This window comes from Mytilus edulis, chromosome 9 (genome assembly GCF_963676685.1).
Source record: "Mytilus edulis chromosome 9, xbMytEdul2.2, whole genome shotgun sequence".
NCBI lineage: Eukaryota > Metazoa > Mollusca > Bivalvia > Mytilida > Mytilidae > Mytilus > Mytilus edulis.
In genome coordinates this window covers 7,711,188-7,733,153 of record NC_092352.1, presented here as the reverse complement: position 1 = coordinate 7,733,153, position 21,966 = coordinate 7,711,188, and the positions used below count along the sequence as shown (strand labels likewise).

At 33.7% G+C, this 21,966-nt stretch overlaps 2 protein-coding genes across 3 annotated transcripts in view; both read left to right on the top strand.

Moving 5' to 3' along the window:
• The first annotated feature begins 897 nt into the window (after nt 1-897).
• Nucleotides 898-21,966, top strand: part of LOC139487562 (uncharacterized) — a 36,574-nt gene continuing 15,505 nt past the window's right edge. The window contains exon 1 of one of the 2 annotated variants that reach the window (XM_071272450.1): nt 898-1,086. In XM_071272450.1, the coding sequence (XP_071128551.1) occupies nt 921-1,086 (166 nt within the window). In that variant the 5' untranslated portion in view covers nt 898-920. The remainder of the gene's footprint in view (nt 1,087-21,966) is intronic. The other variant, XM_071272449.1, reaches the window with a different exon arrangement.
• Nucleotides 2,594-12,364, top strand: LOC139490255 (uncharacterized). Its single transcript, XM_071277107.1, has 3 exons — nt 2,594-2,841; nt 10,493-10,507; nt 12,036-12,364. Exons 1-3 carry the CDS (start codon nt 2,679-2,681, stop codon nt 12,293-12,295), a joined length of 438 nt encoding a protein of 145 aa, XP_071133208.1. The 5' UTR covers nt 2,594-2,678; the 3' UTR covers nt 12,296-12,364.

The following is a 21,966-nucleotide window of genomic DNA, read 5'->3' as shown; positions in this document are numbered from 1 at the left end:
TATTGTAAAGAAAAACAAAAACAGGAAAAAAGGACACTTAAGGAAACCATCTAATACATACAAACTAAAATATATAAGTATCTTGCGAAATTTGTAATTTCAATTTAGGTACATAACGTCAAAATGTATAAAATGTACACCAAAAGTTTACTAGCTACTTTGTTGGTTATCCAAATTGCACATATGGTTGCCCTACCTGACCATTTAAATGCAACGATGATTGGTAGTGTTGATGCAACACAACTGAACAGGGAGCTAAGACAATATATCAGCGAACAAATAAAACAACAGCATAATTTCAACAAACGACAATCACTGAATTACAGGTTTCCGACTTGAGATAGGCTCATACATACAGGATGTGACATGGTTAAACATGATAGCGGGATCCAAACCCTCCCCTAAACTGGCACAGTGGTGTAACGGGACAACATGCATGCATTCAGTCCAGGTAGATGACCATGGTCATGATTATTTTTAATATTTAATCGCCATTTCTGCTCGAATGTTTTTAAAACAAATACCTGCACTGAAAAAAACATGAAGACAGTTGTGAACCGTAATATATGCCCTCTGGTCAGTAAATATAAACTCGAAACCGGAAATTTCACAGTATATTCCCTGTCTGAGACCTGATTAATATATAATATATATTGCAATGTTAAAAAAATATATTGTTAAGAAACTCATCATATACCCCAGGATTCAAGACTTGTATACCAGACGTACTTTCCGTCTACAATGGCCTGATCAGCAACGCTCGACTGAAAAAAGTTATAAAGGCCTATCAAAGACCCATGATTCCGAAAGGTTTAGCCAAAAACAGATGTTAGAAAAATTCAAATTTAATTTAAGATCATGACTATATCAATGATAATTCAGGTCAATTAAAACAGTGCTGACCACTGGACTACGTCAAAATGTATAAAATGTACACCAAAATTGTACTAGCTACTTTGTTGGTTATCCAAATTGCAGATATGGATGTCCTACCTGACCATTTAAATGCAACGATGATTGGTAGTGTTGATGCATCGCAACTGAACAGGGAACTAAAACAATACATCAACGAACAGATAAAACAGGGTGAGTAAAATACTATTTATTAATAGATTCTTTTAAGATGTCTTTTGGAAGTCGTAAGAAATTATAATGCTTTAATGTTTAAGTTGTTAGTTGTTGACATACTCGTTGATATATGCTTTATATTTTAAAGGTTAATTGTAATATGCATAATTTTAACTAGATATTTTGCGTCATTATATAACTGTAGACTTTTAAACACTGTCTTGAATTTTTAAAAAATAAAAAAAATGATCTTATTTCTCAAGCTGATCAAGGAAAATCATCAGCAAGTTTTAAAGCGTGATTCAATCGAATTATCGGACAATGTTATTCTGAAATGGTAATAGAATGTATGACTTTTTCTCATTGTTGAAGTCTGTACGATGACCTATAGTTGTTAATTTCGTTGTCATGTTGTCTTTTGTGGAGAGTTGTTTAATTTACAATTATATTTTTAGGACATCTTATCTATATTTCTTGTTTAGCCTTTTCGATTGCTTTTTAACCTTAAGGCGTTATTTAAATGAGAGTGCTCTCAACTCAAAAGCTCTATCACAAAGGTTATAAGGAAGGACAAAAATAGCCTCGTTCTGAACATGTTATGAATATTTATGAGCATCTCATTAAGAACGGAGTATGAAACATAAAATAACAAAAATACTAAAAACCGAGGAAAATTCAAAAAGGAAAGTCCCAAATCAAATGGCAAAATCAAAAGCTGTGTACTATGGGACTTTGAGGTTCCGAATGTTTCATCAGTTCAGAATTCAGTGATTATGATTTATAATAATCTTTTCGAAAATTGGCCGTCTATAAATTTTTATTTTGAAATTATAAAAAAACTAAATTTTCAACTACCCCTGACAAAGTTGACCTTGGCTATCTTTAAAGTTTTGGGTTTTTACGGACATTTTTCTAAATTGAATACTGTCAAAACTTCTAACTTACTTATTGAATAGGAAGTCATATGGTCATGAGAAAATAAAAATGTTCACATAAAAAAGAGGCATACAATAGAAAACAAACAAATTGGTTTGAGAAACACGTAAAAATGCCCTGTAAATGTAAAAAAAATCTCTTCAAACTAATGTTAATTTGAGGAGGAGAAAATAGTCTTATTTAACATTCTACTTTGATATATCTATTGTAACCGAATCACTTCAATATTTTATTATCAGATTCCATGCCATTCTTATGAAAATCTATCGCTTTTGTCGTCCACTTATGATTTTTTTATTTGTCCACTTTGTGTATCCTTGCTTTTTTCAAATTGTTGCTAACCAATATTGGAAATATGTATCACAATAGCGTAGTGGAAGGAAATTTTACAACCCCAACGGCATTCTTAAAGGATGTGATTGATACTTGATATTGATACTTGTAAGTAGATATGAATATTCATTTACATTAAGTAGATATGAATATTCATTTACATGTAAGTAGATATGAATATTCATTTACATGTAAGTAGATATGAATATTCATTTACATGTAAGTAGATATGAATATTCATTTACATTAACAGGAAGCATCTGTAGTTTGTTATAATCTTCAAGCCTATAAAAAGAATAAGTGCCCATTCGTATCAATCGTTTCGAGTGGAAGTTAAAACAATGCAGTCCCAATGTCTATTATTATGTTTTCTTGCACTAGTAATATGCCAGGGAACAGAAACTGTTTTAGATTTGTTTCCAGAGTACAAAGTAGTTCAAAGGAGAATGGATGCATTGGAAAATGACAATAAAGCACTGAAGGTAGAAATAGCTCAAATTAAAGGTAAGACATGTAATGCAATAACAGCAGGATATTTGACATAATACTAGTAACATATCTTTACTACATACTAGAAATTCCGTTTTACTATTTCCAAAATAATCCGCCTATCATAATATAAAAAATTATCAGTAATATTTTTTTTAAAAGCACACCAAATCATTCTGAATGATTGAAGCTGTCCCAAACAACGGAAATTCAATCAACAAAGAGACGTTATATTCATCTTGTATTACCAACAATGATATCCCAAAATTCCTTTATATTCTGCAACAACGAAATTAATGGGTTTTTTTTTTGTCCATTTACTGGAACATTAAAGCGATACTTACATTGTTTGTACGTTCAACGATTTTACAAAATTTATCAACTGGTCGTTATAATAAAAATCGGCTAAAATGGATACATAATTAGAGAAATTGTTACTCTATTTCTTTTTCCAGATTTAACTTTTTCCCCGACCGGTTGATTTTGTTTTTTTAATAACCAGGCGCGGATCCAGAGGGGGGGGGGGGGGGTTCCGTGGGTTGGAACCCCCCCCCTTTTTTTAACGATCAATGCATTTGAATGGGGACATATAATTGGAACCCCCCCTTTGTCCTGGGTTAGGAACCCCCCCTTTTTAAAATGGCTGGATCCGCCCTTGATAACCGTGTGATTCGTTTGTTCTCCATAATTCACTGATCAAAATTTAATTATGAGGTCACATTTGTTTTGCTGTATACCGAATGCATTACACAATACAATGTAATATATTGACAGATCTTTTAATCTACAAATTACAACACATATGAGCAACATGATTGAATGAACCAACAAAACACTGTTTGTAAATGGTGATAGCGAAATAAACATTGTATTGGTTGAGACAATTTTATGTGACGTTGAACAAAGCTTGATATCACTACCCTCTGATGATCGGGACTACTTCGTGTGATGTGAATCGTTTTGGGCGATAGTGTAGTCATTATTGTGTCAAAAAAAATCAGACGTGAAATCAATCAAGAGAAAAACGTATCATGCTAAAATAGATAATAACATTTTGATTGGTACTGTTAATCAATATTTATGTCGGTTTTATTTAATTGAGAAGAAAACAAATCTAGACAAAACAAACAAAAATTAAATTAAACGTAAAAACCACGAAAAGTCACTGGTCTGACAAGTGTTTCAAACTGGTCCGAGTTGTATTTTCACCTCTAGATTCCACCTCAAGCTGCAAAGAAGCCATTTTTACCGATATTTCGTTGAAATCCCGTTGTTCAACTATAGAAAAAACATCATAGGAGTTAGTCTTTGTTTTGAACCGACGGTTAATATTTACACTTTGAAACGACCCAAGATTTAAATGCTACCTGTAAGTGTAATTGCAATCCTAATCGTAGGTGTATAACCGTTTCCGCAAATGTCTATTCCTCCACCATATTTCACTGTATTAATAAAGAAAATTATGCAAGAAAAACTGCTTATGTTCTTTTTCACGGGTTCAACCGAACATAAAGCATTTCTTTTCTATACAAGGCTTAATAACACAAAACACAAATATACTATGGGATGTAGGTTTGCAGCATCCAGTCTTTTAATAAAACATTCGGAACATAATAACACGTGGAAAAAAAAATTTAGAATGGCAGGTGTTACGCCAAAAAACGGTCCTTATCACATTCTCTTGCCTAGAAGTATGATCAACAGCCTGAACAATCTACAAAATATAATTACAAAAATTAGAAACAATTCGCAACTACATTTAAATGAATGAAAAGAGAAATTGATTAAATACTGTAACTTTGGACAGTATACATGTGCATCTATTGAATTGTACAATTCTATAAGAATAATCTTAATATACATGTGAAAGACAGTACCTATAGAACAACAAGTGGTTTTTTTTTTAAACAAAAACAAAATAAAAGTCAAACAGACCTTAACAGCAATTGAATTAAACGTGTAGACTGATTGAATGCAAACCGTCGAATGATTTAATTCCCGCTTAGGTATGCACGGGTGGATTACGGGTGAATCCACCCGTGCAAATTACTACGCATAACGGTATTCGTTAAGCCTTATAACGAAAAGAAATTTATTTATGTTCTTTTTCACGGGTTCAACCGAACATAAAGCATTTCTTTTCTATACAAGGCTTAATAACACAAAACACAAATATACTATGGGATGTAGGTTTGCAGCATCCAGTCGAGACAAAAGGCGAAAGAGTGTATATTAGATGCTAAGGTATAAGAAACAGACTGTATTTCACCTATCCGTCTTTAGAATTTCGGCTCGCCAACGGCCATTAACTTTGAAAAGCATATCTGAAACACCGTTGTTTGCGGTTGAGAAGCGCCTCCTCTTCGTAAACTATACAAACTAAATTGTTTTTGTCTAACCCTATTGCACCTAAAGCTTCTCTGGCTATAGTATAAGATGAAGGCTTATATATTTTACTCAATACTAAGGTATCTTTTGGGGGCTGCAAAGAACAAAAATGTACTCCGAAGAATTAATCTTAAGATTGCTAATTAAGTCACAATAATATTTAAAAAAAAAAAAAAATTAACAGGATAAGTTGGTATATCCGTATTTGCTATCATAACTATACTACCTTGTCTATAAATATCGGTCTTGCCATTGTGAACTATGATTTCAACGTGTGTTTTATGAAAATTGATATCACTCATTATTATAAGCAAGAGTTCTTTGTATCTAAAAAATCAAGCATGCATAAGCCAATTATAACATACAAAGTAACCTACAATAGGACAGGTTAGAATTATCATGATACAGGTTAAATAGGAAGTTAAATTCTTTCTTTTGTATGGTTTTCGCCTATCCTTCAAGTACAGAAAATCACGACCAGGTCCGTGATACAAGCGGCCAGGTCCGCATATTAAACACATTTACAATGTACAATCTACTGTTACAATACCAAAAAACAAAAATCGGCAAGGTCCACATAAAGAAATTTTTACTCAAAATTAATTAATTCATTTTAGCATCAAGTTTCAATACAACATGGAAAGATATGCAATATCCTATCCTTCAAGGACAGAAAATCCCGGCCAGGTCCGCATATAAAACATATGTACACTGTACAATCTAAAGTTACAATATGAAAAAACAAAAAAAGTGGCAAGGTACGCATAAAGAAAGTTTTACTCAAAATTCATTCATTCATTTTAGCATCAAGTTTCAATACAAGACATGGAAAGATATGCAATGTCCTATCCTTCAAGGACAGAAAATCACGACCAGGTCCGTGATAAAGCGGCAAGGTCCGCATATAAAACATAATTATGTATACTGTACAATCTACAGTTACAATATAAAAAAAAACAAAAAAGCAGCAAGGTCCTCACAAAGATATTTTTATTAAAAATTCATTCATTCATTTTAGCATCAAGTTTCAATACAAGACATGGAAAGATATGCAAAATCCTATCCTTCAAGGACAGAACATCACGGCCAGGTCCGTGATAAAAGCGGCCAGGTCCGCATATTAAACATATGTACACTGTACAATCTACAGTTACAATATCAAAAATCAAAAAGCGGCAAGGTCCGCATAAAGAATTTTTTCTCGAAATTTATTCATTCACTTTAGCATCAAGTTTCAATACAAGCACATTTGAAATAAACCTATAATCATTTAAAACCGAATTCTCAGCACATCCCCTGTTCAAAAAAAATTTAGAAGGGGTTTTATACTCAACAAAGTCTTGCACTAAACCAACAAACTTGCCGGTGTCAACAGACTCCAGTATCGGCCAGAAAACTGTCGATTTCAGGTAAGGGATACCCAATGTACCGTTAGCTTTACATAATTGAATATGTTTTACAGTGTAAGCTATTAAAGATACATGTGACAAGAGCAAATTATTATCGATTGACCAGTCAAACGTGAATGCATCAATTATAAAAATATACCTTTTGTTAAAGGATCAAAAAGCTTTGAATTATACCTTGGGAGTTAAGCATTGTCACTATTAGCAAACCGATATAAGCTAAAAGGTCCCAATATTTTATTAAAATAATGGAAAATTCTGTCCGACAACGACCAATCGTCAAAATCAAATATTTTCCTATACTGATCCGCGGTAGTATTCAAAGTTCTTGGTATCCACTCAATTTTCAAACACATCGAATTTTTTGTACAAACATAAAAAATCTCCATAGCTAGATTGGGCAAATCCAGTTTCATACTGCCAACTTCGAATATTTTATCTACGTTTTGGTAATCGGTGAGTAGTTTGAAATTTATTTTAAAATGATCAGGAAAGCTTTCCAAGTCAAAATCACTGCCTTTAATTCTCGCCAAGTTGACCTTGAGATTTTAGTGAAGAATGCCAAAATTCTAACTCTTTAATAGACACAAGATCTAACTTAACTCTAGAGTCCCAGCGATCATTTACTAAATGGTGTGTCTTGTCAAAATTCTACATATATTACTTAATGCGGGTAATAATGCAATGATTTTACCAATATCCGCTGCAAATTTCCTTGCAGTCGTATAACAAGGATTTATAAGTGTCACTTTTCTATGAAAACACAAGAAACTTTTGTGATTCAACATGCATATCTATATCATGTATATGAAGGTACCCCGATGATGTCTTGAATCAAACCTCGTATTTAAATTTAAATAACATTTCGTATTGATGTACGTGTCTGGGGTCAAGAATCAACACCGATAAAGTATTAACAACAAAAGGAGGAGTGCTAACTTCCTTAGCGACTCCCGTAAATACCAAAAATACAGAAGTAGGTGCATCGGTAATTTTCCAAAAAAAAAAAAAAAAAAGCCAGATTCAAGTATATTCTCTTCTATTCTATTCTATAGGTAAAACTAATTTTTTGAACTCGGCCATGCAATAAAAGTTTCTCTTTCCAAAATTGTAGGCTATTATACAATCGACCTTTTACATTATAAAGTTGTATTAACTCATTGTCATACTCATATGTGTCTAAACATAAATTAAAGTCAATCAAAGATAATACCTCATTTGGAACTGCTGGTGTTGTTAGACCGCTTATTTCTGGACAATTAGACGACCAATGTCCTGTGGAAAACAACGAGAAAGCATCAGCTGTAGGGATGCTAGTAGGATTGTCATCTTCACTCCTATAATGACTTCTTGCAGGTGCACATTCAGGAGAACTTTGGACTTCCTCGTCAGACATGAAGTAGAAAAAAGTCAAACAGACCTTAACAGCAATTGAATTAAACGTGTAGACTGATTGAATGCAAACCGTCGAATGATTTAATTCCCGCTTAGGTATGCACGGGTGAATCCACCCGTGCAAATTACTACGCATAACGGTATTCGTTAAGCCTTATAACGAAAAGAAATTTATGGGATATATTTAGTTTTATAAGATTATAACTTTCTAAAACGAAACTCTTTAAAACTTCGAAACGGTGTATGCCAACCTTTGCTTAACTGATTTCAACATTTTAGTTATTTGTCCGGCCTTGTTAAATCTTCGGATGCCAGATTTTGTTTAACATATTTCATTATCTCCAAAAAAAAAATACGGATATAACATTCAAATTTCTTAAAAGAAACTCTCAAGACAATTATCTAAATTGTTCATTCCCTCGAATTTTTGTTAATATCGATATACTTTTCATACATGTACATCCTGAATATATCAATTGTTATTTTTTTTTATCAAATTAGGAAAATTAAACGTTCTAAAACTTTACCCGTAAGAGCCTTATCTTTCATTCCTCTCTATATGTATAGATGCACCATTGTCTCTATATCTTATCCCTTATCACCGTTTTCCTCCAATGTGTCGTGACTTTCTATTGGCTCCTTTTTTTTTAGTTAATCAATTTTCTCAGAATTTTCAGATAATCCCGGATTTTCTCAGATAATGTCGGTTTATCTCAGATAAATTAGGATTATCTCAGCTTAATTCAAATTCGAGAAAATTCTAATTTATCTTAGAAAATATAGAAAATTCATTATCTTGAGAAAATCCCGGTTTATCTGAAAATTCTGAGATAAACCGGGATTATCTGAAAAAATCGAGATAATCCCGGTTTATCTTAGCTTAAAGTAAAATAGTGAGATAATCCTAGTTTATCTGAGAAAATCCTAGTTTATCTGAGAAAATTCTAGTTTATCTGAGATAATCTAGGATTATCTATAAAAGTGGTTCAGGCGTGCCATACATATAGATATATCTTTGCAACTGCTTCGGTTCTTATGTATACATCTTTGGGTTTCGACTTTAATCACGTGTCTCGAGGCCAATACAGCAAACCTTGAATCTATACCAGTGCCGATACAAAAACAGCCAGTTGATTGAATGAATCTTTATTGCATTAGCAACAACATTGCTTTAGCATAATACATATATACATATATGACAAATATGACAGAATACAGAGAACAATTAAATAAATCAAATAATGCAGAGATAACTTATAATAATATGAATAATATATTAACTGATAATTTGCAATCTTAGCTTCCATGCAGCTTTAAGATAATTACATAGATTTTTAGTTAAGCTTTTTGACCCAGCTTGTAACAGAAAAATTAGCTTTCGTGTATTTAATAACACTTTAATATTTGTATATTCCCGGCAAAAATGACAAATACAAAATTCGGTTATTGTATATACATTATATGAACATTACAACTGCATATTTCTACTTATGTTGATAACCTCATCCAAAAATATTCGACTGTCCATGTGATGTTCACAGCACGAATTGCCTGTATTAAATGTCCAATTAACTCGAATAATCGCTATTTTTGCATAGCAATATAATATTTCCCACAAAAAGTCACCAAAAGTTAACGTGCAATAAATTCCAATATTGCACTAGTGCAATAAATCCTTTAAATTCATGACGTCATCAACAACACAATCTTAGTTTAAACTAATTTTTACTTTCAAATATTATATTGCTATACAATAAAAGGGTTATTGCATGAATATTGGGGAATATTGTCCCTCGTAGAACACCGTATGGCTTTCAACAATGAGCAAAGTCCATACTGCATAGTCAGCTATAAAAGTTCCCCAAATGACAATTGTAAAACTAACGGCCTAAGACAATAACAATCAAAACCAATGAGTAAACAAAGACTCACAAAACCAAAGGACATTTACATCAACATGTACAGTTATAAATAATAATTAAGAAACAACACGAACTCCACTAAAAACCGGGAGTGAAATCAGGTGCTCCGGAAGGGTAAGCATTTCAACAAACGACAATCACTGAATTACAGTTTTCCGACTTGGGATAGGCTCATACATACAGGATGTGACATGGTTAAACATGATAGCGGGATTCCAACCCTCCCCTAACCTGGGACAGTGGTGTAACGGGACAACATGCATGCATTCAGTCCAGATAGATGACCATGGTCAAGATTATTTTTTTATATTTAATCGCCATTTCTGCTTCGCGTCATGGCTATATCATATATTATTCGATTTAAGAATGTTGTATTTTTTACATAAATTATTTTCTAGTCGTTATTGATTCATTTAGAGTAAGGTAATAGTTGTAATTCAAATTATCGAAAATGTATATGTTAAACCGTCAGATGTTCCTTCACAATGAATAAAGTCTATTCAATTAAAGATGTCATGGTGTTTCGTTTACTAATATTTAGATTATTTTTTACAGCGTCAAGAAGAGGATGTAAGTATTATTTAACAATACAGAAAACAATGTTTTTGACGCATGCCTTCAATATATATTCTGAAGTTGTATAGCTTGCTGTTCGGTGTGAGTCAACGCTTTGTGTTGAAGACCGTACTTTGTCCTATAATGGTTTACTTTTACAAATTATGACTTGGATGGAGAGTTGTTTCATTGGCACTCATACAACATCTTCTTATATCTATTTGAGATTAATGCTAAGAAGACTAGTAGTCCCATAACACAATAAAATGTAAAGGCTGTGTTAATTAATCTCTCGAAAAGTTAAAGGAAAACAACATTTGTATAATACTGATGTCATTAGCATATTGATAACAATTATAAGGCAAAACTGGTAAAAAGTTGAAGAGCATTGAGGACCCAAAATCAACCGAAACGTTGTCCAAAATCAATCAATTTTTTATAGATATATCAGTATACATGCAGCTCATATGTAATATGATTGATTGCAGGTCATGCATGTCCGGGTGTGTCAAAAGTTATCAAAAGTACCAGGATTATGATGTTTTTACTGCTCTGCGTCTTATTGTCAAATAATTTGTATATTTGCCCTCCGAAACGTTTTGAATGGGGTAAATATTTCAAGTAATGTGACATGCTCACTGAAAACAGAGTCTTTAGAGAGGTCAGTGAAAATAAACCATCATAGTGTCGGTGTATGTATACCACCTTAGTTGCATATTAAGTAAACCCAGTTAGTGCCAGTGTACGAAATACACTTAAGTAATTGTAAGTTTTAGTAAACCACACTAGTTTCAGTGTACATGAACGTCTTTGTAATCCATCTTAGTGTGGTACTTAATGAACTTTACCATTGTTTGTGTAAGTAAATCACCTTAGTGTACAGGTTAGTAAATAAAGTTGGCATTGGTTAATTAAGCTAATTAAGTACACCTACTTAAACCTACTTAGTGATAGTGCAAGTAAACTACCTAAGTGTTATAAATATCAGTGTAAAAAAATGTAAAATATCAAAAATACCGAAACCATAGGAAATCCAAAATGAAAAGTCCATAGCCTTTCGACCTTAAGGAGGCTCGAGGGTACTAAAAATTCAGCAAATATTTAAAGTTTTGTTTTAATTACAAAGTTTATTTATTACACTTTATATTAGTTTATAATATGGTACTAAAATTAACCTAAAACATCAATTCGTGTTGGCCCCAGATGACTTTTAAAATGTTTATATCATTGAAAGAGCTTCAAATTATCTCCCTTTGATGAAAAATGCCATTCTTTTTTGCATTAAAATTGAAATATATTTTTTTAACTCATCGGTGACCTATAATTTTTATTATTTTTTTTAAATAAGCTGTACTTAAACTAAACTGTTGTAAAATTAAAGCGATTTCTGTAATTTAGTTTTTTACACAAGACACTACATAGAAAACTAAATACTAAGCAACACGAACCCAACTTAAAACTGGATGTGTTCCGGAAGGGTAAGTCATCCTGCTCCTTAAGTTGTGTTTCACGTGTTTTATATAATATTTTATTTTTAACACAGGTCAGTCTGGAGTCTTTGGCGAGCATGCCTATCCAGAGAGGAAATTTCCAGTTTCAAGATACATTACTTTTAACCCACCATTTACTGCTGTTCCAGCCTTGGTGTACGGACTATATCTGTATGACACTTCTAAGGACTCCAATTCCAGACTGGTTACAGAAGTTACCAATCTCTCTAAATCTGGATTCAATATGAAGATAAAGACCTCTGGCGACACAAAAATGTGGGGAGCTCGTATTTCCTGGATGGCTTGTCCTTAAGCAACTGTAGATTTGTAACGCAAATATCAAAATAATTTGTGTTAAAATAAAAGGAATCCCTTTAATCTATATTCTGTTTTGATTATAACTTGTCGATTGAGGCATGTCTTTGTAAAAGAATAACCAACTCTTCATTACAAAGATACTTTTGTTCGTGTTGTTTTTTTGTGTAGTTATTTTTTATTTCTTTGATTGTTTATTTGGGTTTTTTTTTTCATTTGGGAGAGGAAAGGGGAGAAAAATCCAACCAAGTTACTTTTGAAGAGACATTCAAAATTACTCGGTTCTACGTTTCAACTATTTGAAGAGGGTCCGAAGATGGCCTGTGGCAAGGCAAAATTGCTGTCCCTATCCAATATACCCTCATTTTTCAGTGGATGTTTAAATTTCCCCGATCATCATCCCGACCTACCTATTGTAATCATTGTTAAAAGAGGGACGAAAGATACCAAAGGGACAGTCAATCTCATAAATCAAAAATAAACTGAAAACGCCATGACTAAAAATGAAAAAGACAAACAGAAAAACAATAGTACACATGACACAACATAGAAAACTAAAGAATAAACAACACGAACCCCACTTATTCTTGTTCTGGTCCTGAATATGCAAGCAATGTTTGCCACTGGACGTTAAGCAACCTACAATCAATCATTCTATTTGAAAATAACACGGGAAGGCGAATTCAAAACGACAATGTATAGATTCCAACAAACAAATATGACCCTTTACCACTTATTATGCTAAAAAGATGTAACTTCGAGTCTTATAGAATTATCTTTCTTCCCGACTCGTCATTTGTTTTATCATTAGCACATTTAAGTCGCAACGCACAAGTAGAAGGACACCAGATGTTTCAAAATACGAGAGAAAATACCGTTTTAACCTGTGTTAATGACCGTCTTTAAATTTCTATCATCTTTTGTTCCGAATTAAAAAGAGGTCAATTTAAAAATAAAAAAATAACCAAGCCATAAAACACACCGGCATGCCATTGTAATACTATTCAAAAGAGAAAAGTGACAGCCTGATTTATGAACAAAACAATAAACGAAAAACAGTTATGATATGCAGTAACAAACGTCAACCACTAAATTAAAAGCTTCCGACTGTTGACAGGTTCATACAGAATGTGGTGGGTTTTCGCTCTATCCTCCCCTATTAATCTTTGGTAACAAATACTAGGACTGTATATCTTCCAACCTCGATTCGCGATGCAGCGATTATCGTCCATAATCAACTGTACGGCCGTTATTAATGGAGCATTTGCATTATTCACGTATCAGGATACGTGTACAGATCGATGTATACATACGCATCGAACAGATGTGTTTACAATAATGACTTAACCCCGATCTAAATTAAAATTAAATGCATTATAAAATATTTGCATCGGGACCAACCCGACTTAATTTATCCTTTCCTCATAAACGTGTTATACGATACGCCGATACGGATACGCCAACACATACTTGATTAACGCAAATGCTCTAATACCCCGTGGCTTAGAACAATTTAAATATTTTGAACTTGAGGTCAGAGGTCAAGCTCGCACGAAAGTCGTGGTGATATGCGTCACATCGTCTTAAGGTGGTACACGTCCATTTCATGCTTATTCTTATATTTTTGGTGAGTTTGCTTTTAGTGTGTCCTGTATCCAAGAATATCCTGGAGTAGCACATCCATGAATATAACGTATCTTAAAGGCGAATTTTCCTTGAAAAGTTTTAGTACTCGCTTGAAATAGCTTTGAACATTTGTCACACCGTTTTATACACATTTCTGCCATATTGGTAGGATTTCGCACAACGAACAGTACAAGACTTTACAAGGAACGGTACAAAAAAAGCAGCACAACAATACAAAGAGACTGAATTGTACAGAGTTTTCAAATAAAATAAAATAAACTGTTTCTCATTCGCATTATGTATTTTTTAAACAACAATAAATCACAAAATACACGTTCGCAATATGTGTAAGATTCAACCAACTGTGACTTATGTTTAGTTTTATCTAGTTTGAGTTGCACAGCATGTTTGTTTCGCGATTTTTCCAAGTAATTAACAGAACTGTCTGTTTGAAATAGTTAGAGGCTGTTCATGTGATAAAAATAATATACAAAGTTGTCTTTGTTTTCTTAAAAGAGGGACGAAAGATACCATAGGGACAGTCAATCTCATAAATCAAATATAAACTGACAACGCCATGGCTAAATATGAAAAGGACAAACAGACAAACAGTAGTACACATGACACAACATAGAAAACTAAAGAATAAACAACACGAACCCCACCAAAAACTAGGGGTGATCTCAGGTCCTCCGTAAGGGTAAGCAGATCTTGCTCCACATGTGGCACTCGTCGTGTTGCTCATGTTATGACAAATCTGGTAAATAGTCTTATTCGGTAGGTCACATTCATGAAAGGGAAGGGGATTGTAGTTACTACGTAAGGACATATTCGATATCATGTGTGAAACGGTTATTCCATAACGGTCAACCAACTCGTGATGGCGTCCGTAAAATTTACGAAGGAATGATTTCATTTTCACCATTTGGAACTCTTGGTTTAATAGCTTCCTTGTGAGCAGCAACCATCTATCAAGAAAATCATTATAGGAAATGCAACCACGGGAACATCGTATCAATTGGGAGATATATACCCGTATGCATGGGCTGCTGGTATGTTGCTACTTAGAAATGGAAAGTTCACAATTGAAACGCTGAAATCATCTCTTTTATCGAAAAGTTTTGTTTTAAACTTCATTGTCAATTTCTAGATGTAAGTCAAGATATAAAGCCGACTTAACTGTATCTGTTGTATCCTTTATCTCTAGTTCGATGGGATAAATGCGATCAATTTAGTCACCCAATTTTGAATTTTGTAGTGAAAGAACATCGTCTATATAGCGGAAAGTTGAGTTAAAGGATATTGCTAACTTCTTATCTTTCTTCCTAAGAAGTTCCTGTATGAAGTCAGCCTCATAATAATAAAGAAACAAGTCGGCAGGAAGAGGGGCAGAATTGGTTTCAATTGGAATGCCGACAGTCTGTTGAAAAACACGTCCTCCGAACGTAATAAATATGTTGTCAATCAAGAAATTAAGCATCTTGATAATGTCAGTTTCAGAGAATTTTTTGTTTGAATCAGAGTGATCCTTTACAACGTAGGATTTATTCCTCCCTAAGACAAGATACTTGTATCTACGTTGGCAATTCTTTTTTATGAAACAAATTAAAGCAATGCCAACTCTTTCAATTTGTCTTTTAGTTTGGAATGTGGAATACTAGTGTAAAGTGTAGAAAAGTCAAATGTTTAAATACTATTGCAAGATGAAAGAGAGTTAGATTGTTTGTACTCTAAAAGATCTTTGAATTTTTTAAGTACCCACATCTGATTCACGCCACCTCTAGAATAGGCAGTGTCACAATTACGTTGAAGCCCGTCTTTGATTGCTGATAAAATAGATGTTAATAATTTAGAAAGAGATTTCATGGAGCACTTGGAAGACCCAGCAATATACCGTTGTTTGTAAGGACACTTATGTAGTTTAGCTATCCATTACAGTGATGGAAGATCCAGCTCTTCATCTTTGGTTGAAATTCCAAAGGAACATAGAACAGACCTATGATTATCCAGGATTTCCTTTGTCGTGAGGGTATATGTTGAGTTTCCAAGTGAATTGTCAATACCTAATTCGTTTATCAAGCAGTGAACGCAATGAGTTTTACACACAAAAACGATGTTGTTTGGGGCTTTATCTGCGGGGACAACAACATATTTGTCATGGAGGTAGTATAAGTGTTTTGCAACATTTCGGTTTTTAAAGATTGACTTACCATGGGCATAGATGGACCCGTTCAGTTTCTTAATTCTGATTTGTATCAACGACCTCACTGCCTTAGTCGACTCGGGAAGAGTGTCTACGTCTTCCTCCTGGCGCTTTGCCCATTGCCTGGCTTAATCGATGTAAACATAATATAGATATAAATAGATTAAGCAAACTCGTGCTGTTGGATTATTATAGGTTTATTTAATTTCATATCATAGAAGAAAAATAAATGTTAATCATCGTTTTTACTAGTGTAAGAATAATTGTTTTTGTGGATCGAATTAGTCAATCAAATGATCTACCTGTGTTTCACTTTCAGTGTTGACTTTCTTTTCCTTTAAATAGCCTTACACATACAATTCACATGTTATCCATCTAAAGCTAAGGGGTGAAATTGAAGTTCACTGGAATACGGATTCAATGAGGCCGAATTATTCATTTGCAAGTAAATAATTCATAATCAATGTTTTTTTAGCTTATTTTGACAAAATTGAACCATACTAGCTGATAAAAGCGAATTGTTATTTCACTATTTGCATTTTATTAATGATTGAGCAAAAAAATATATATATTACGTTTTTTATAAATCTCTAGCTAGTGCCCCTTGAAACTTAACTGAACTGTGAATCAATTTATCTTTGGTGAAAATACTAGGACGGTATATCTTCCAACCTCGCTTCGTCAAATGTATGGCAATTATTTGTGCGATATAAAACGTTACCACTCACTCAATCTAAGATGCACACTTTAGAGCTATTTTCCAAATGCTTGTAGTTTAAAGTTTTGTTTGATAACTTGCTTTGATTATATAACTGATTGCTCAACCTTGATTGACATGAACATGACATGAGATTTCTAGAAACGTGCAATAAAACTTTGATTAATTAAAAAAAAAATTATTCTAAACTAACAAAACTTTCCACCGAGCACCCCGTGATAGCTTTTAGGCAACCCAATAGTGTGCGCAACATGTTTGGGCGGGCTGAAATGTCTGATCATAGAAGTACTTCTTGAGAATATCGTTCGTGTGATGAAAACAGCAGCAAATCCTGCCTACAGCTGAATCACTCATCAACTTTTCACAGAAAGGCAACCGAAAATAACTATTGAATATTTTGCATTGTAACCTGCAAAAGTATGAATGTAATTTGCATTCTAGAATGTTCGTTTTGTAGCCTCCATTTCAAAGAGGCCACTTCTCCCAGTGTCTCAGCATTTCAGACAGTCGAGTCATAAACTTGATGACTCTATCCGCATGAAAATCCTAGTACTTCAACAGAGCATTCACTGGAGTGATGCACGGCGACAGGTTCGGGAAATCTTTTGGATAAATGAACTATAAAATTGAGAATGGAAATGGGGAATGTGTCAAAGAGGCAACAACCCGACCATAGAACAGACAACAGCAGATCAGAAGGTCACCAACAGGTCTTCAATGCAACGAGAAGTTCCCGCACCCGGAGGCGTTTTCAGCTGGCCCCTAAACAAATATGTATACTAGTTCAGTGATAATGAACGGTATACTCAACTCCAAATTGTACACAAGAAACTAAAATATTAAATAATACAAGACTAACAAAGGTCAGAGGCCCCTGACTTGGAACAGGCGCAAAAATGGCACGGGGTTAAACATGTTTATGAGATCTCAACCCTTCCCCTATACATCTAGCCAATGTAGAAAAGTAAACGCATAACAATACGCACATTAAAATTCATTTCAAGAGAAGCCCGAGTCTGATGTCAGAAGATGTAACCAAAGACAAAATGACTATAATACATAAATAACAACAGACTACTAGCAGTGAACTGACATGCCAGCTCCATACCTCAATAAGAAATAATTAGTTTTATTTTACACTCATGTAGGGATGTAAATATACTAGTGATGTCAAAAGATCTGAAATTTAATACTCGGATACTCGGTCGTGATACTAGAGTACTCGTGAGTAGTCGAATAAATCTTAAACGTCTATTTAAAAGTTTATATTTTAGGTGTGATGAAGTGTTTTCGTTATTACCATTCATAAACATATTAACGAAAGACAAAAAAGCTTGATCCTCTGGTTTTTGTATTAATTAAACAATGAATTACCGACCATTGTTTTTACTAGTAGCCTATCATAATAGCAATTATTTTTTGTGTACGTGTTCATGAACCAAATTCCAATAAAATCATAATATTTGTATATAAAGTCCGACATAGTAGACAATATATGCAGTCGGTTTATTTTCGACTTTTGGGTTTGAATTTCGCTCTCGTATTTTCGCCTATCTTTACATTGTAAATTAAACAATTATAGATAATTTTCAAAAACAGAGTTATTAAATTAATATAAATGTACATCTCATGCCAATCACGTATATGGAAGTCTTGATTAGTTAATAATGACAATAATTAATCCATGAAAGTGTTGATCCGTGTACAAACACCGTTGAAAATGTCTCTAATCAGTTGTGTAGGGTTCACCGCAGGTCACTTTGAATTTGTTCTTGTTTAGAAATATGATCTGGTCAACAATTTCAGACGAAAGACTGTCTGACTTTCTATTTTTTGTTACAAGAAGGCATATGAAAACATTCCCTCGGAAGGAAAGGACGTTGCTAGTACTACTATAACAAATAGTCATGATCATCAGGATAAACATGTTTATGCTGTTAATTGTTTTTTTTTTAGTATTACGAAGGGGACATTTCAACGGAAAGGGGAGTGGAAATGTGAAGAGAAATATCTCAAGATGTATAACAGGCAAACGGTTATCCGAGTACTAAAACTGTACTCGAGTACTCGGCCTTCCGAGCGAGTACCAGAGTACTCGAGTACTCGTTGCCATCCCTAAAATATACACAGTCACGTATATTTGAGTATCGAGTATTGTTTTATATTGTGATGTTCAAGATTTGGAATTAAATCAATAGATGAGGGGGGATAGGACCTTTATCGGGACTCCGAGGTCAGGTGTTTTTAAGCTCGGGATTTCGGGATTGACCCTTTCGGGATCCGGGAATCCTTTTTTTCGATTTCGGGATGTCGGGATTTGCTTTATTTAAATTCGGGACCTCGGGATTTCGTTTTTTCAAGTCCGGGATTTCGGGATCAAGACCCTCCTATCCCCCCTCATAGATCGAAACTTACCTGTATTGTTGAGCTAATTTACGCATACAATTATTATTGTTAAAATTATTGATACTGACGAAAGCTATAAATCGAAATATTTGTCAACATGATTTTTTGACATCATCTTCGTATATTACCATCCTTCATTTGTACCGTTGTGCAAATCTGTAGACTATGAATTCCTTATCTCCAAAAATATCGCCTAATCTAGGTGATCCGGAACACTGTAAATTATATCTCGTCCATTGGATTTCTTACGATTAAGAAATACCAAGAAAATTTATATAAAAGTGCTTAGAAAATCAACCTTACAATGTTAGAGTAGATCGCATTTTTTACATCCTACCCGAACGGCGCTGGAACTTGTGCTATTCACGTCATACACCAACGACAACACCGCTTGCATTGCGCTCACGCCTTACCCCTCCTCTAACTATAGCATAAAAACCAGCCTTCATATTTATTTATATATTACGGATTATCATTGTGTCGAGTTTAATGATTGGATAACAACATAGAAATGTCAGTATTATATTTATGAACCTGCCGGGGTATATACGACATATTTATCCTCAATTGGAACCTAAATAATCCTGTTACAGTGTGACGTAGTCAATATCTATACATAACACCAAAGCATGTGAAAGGCTCACAGAAGGAAAATAATGACGTGCATCCGTCAATATTACATTATTAATACAAAATTACGCAATTTATACTTCAAATACTTAAATTAAATGTTTTAAGTGTTATTATGAATTATAACACACACGATAAAATTATTTTCACAGCTAATTACAAAATCCTTCATGTATGCGGAACATATAAGGGTGGGTTTTCAATGTTTGTGTTGTAAAATAACAAAGTCACACACATATACAAACACATAAAATGTAACAAAATAACCTTGAAACTATTGAGAATATTTTCTTAAAGGGGCACAATCATTCTGTCAAATTCATGTTCACCGATTTGACTCAAATTCTAATATTTGATTTATAACAATGTAAAACATTTATCCAAATTATAAAACGTTTAAAATAAACAATTATAAACAGAACATCGGATCGAGAATATTTAGCTTAGTTTCGTGTATTTAGTCTAGACCCATCTAATTAACTCTTGAGTTGGCCTCCAAATACTTTCTATGACCATATATAAGTGATATAAACATAAATAAATAGATATTAAATAGATAAAACGAACTCTTGCTTTTGGATTTTCTAGGTCTGTTTAATTTCATATTATAGATCAAAAATATATGTTTATCATCGTTTTTACCTATATAAGAATGATGTTTTGTGGATCGAATTAGTCAATTAATGTTTTTCATTTGTTTCTCTTTCGATGGTGACATTCTTTTCCCTTGAATAATTATACACACACAATTCACGTGCAATCCATCTCTAGCTAACAGGTTAAATTAAAGTTCACATGAATACGTATTTAATGAGGTCGAATTATTCATTTGCAAGTGAAAAATTCATTATAAATGTTTCTTCGCTTATTTTGCCGAAATGGAACCATATTGGCTAGTGCCCCTTTCATGGAAAAACAATTTTCAAGATACAAAAGGTGCAATTAAATGGATTACTTAAAATATTAAGAAACAGATAAACCTGTAATTGACAGGGTGCATTTCTTTCTTAAGATAGGTTCACACTGCCGATCAGATCAACTCGATGATCCCGATTGTCCAAATTTCCACGACCAAGCGTGATCGAATTCTTGATCGGGCCTGTTTATAACTTCTACCCGACTGCTATCCGACTGTACACGAACTTAATCCGACCATTTACGACTCCTTAACGACTCCATCACGACTCAAACCCGACCACTAATTAAATACTTATTCGATAAATCCGACCAATTCACGATCTCTACACGATCTTTACTCGACTAGGAAGACCAAATCAACTATACTCGATCTCAGCTCGATCTCGGCCAGACCAGATCGAATTGATCGTTAAGAGGTCGTACTGATAGTTTGGCATTGGTCGGGTATGTACAATTTCTGTATAAAAACATCTGATTTTTTTATCACCCGCATACGTACGACAATTAGTCTCCGTTCTCTAACTTTATTTTGCCTCAACCAAATTTAACGAAACGCAATAACATAAAACACAGACCAAGTGCGAATTTGGGTGTTGTCACTGTTACCGTTCTTGAGTAATGACTCTTTATAACGTTATATGCAAGCTTGGTCATTATCTGTATCCAATGGACACGTTCTCCGTTTATTTGGTTAGATTCAGTAGTTCACAGAAGGTCTGAGTAAAATTATACATAGAAAATATCTTCATGGAAATAAAGCAGTTGGATTGTTTGGCAAGGTGTTTAGAGCTCAGATAGACAGGTTAATAGCTGTGACGGAGCTTGAAGAGAGCGCAGAAAACAAAAGGGGATGAACAGCAAAGGGTGCCGAAAAATCTAGATGATGTAGTGGCTGACAAGGCGACCACTGTGTGGGTATTATAAATTATAATTCACAAAATTACTGAACTCCGAGGAAAATATAAAACGGAAAGTCCCTAGTGAAATGCCAAAATCAAAAGTATGAGAGACTTTGTTATGGGAGTTTTATTGCTCTTTTCTTCAAAATGAGATTTGTCACTGGATTAATACTGATTTTAGATAGCAATTTAGTTAAATATTACCATCCACTTTTCCTTGCTTTCTTTCAAATTAAGCGTACTGTGTCACATATGTGCATATGTATATA

Bases quoted from the DNA above. Each gene is read 5' to 3' on its own strand.
- LOC139490255 (XM_071277107.1), top strand. From the start codon at position 2,679: ATGCAGTCCCAATGTCTATTATTATGTTTTCTTGCACTAGTAATATGC.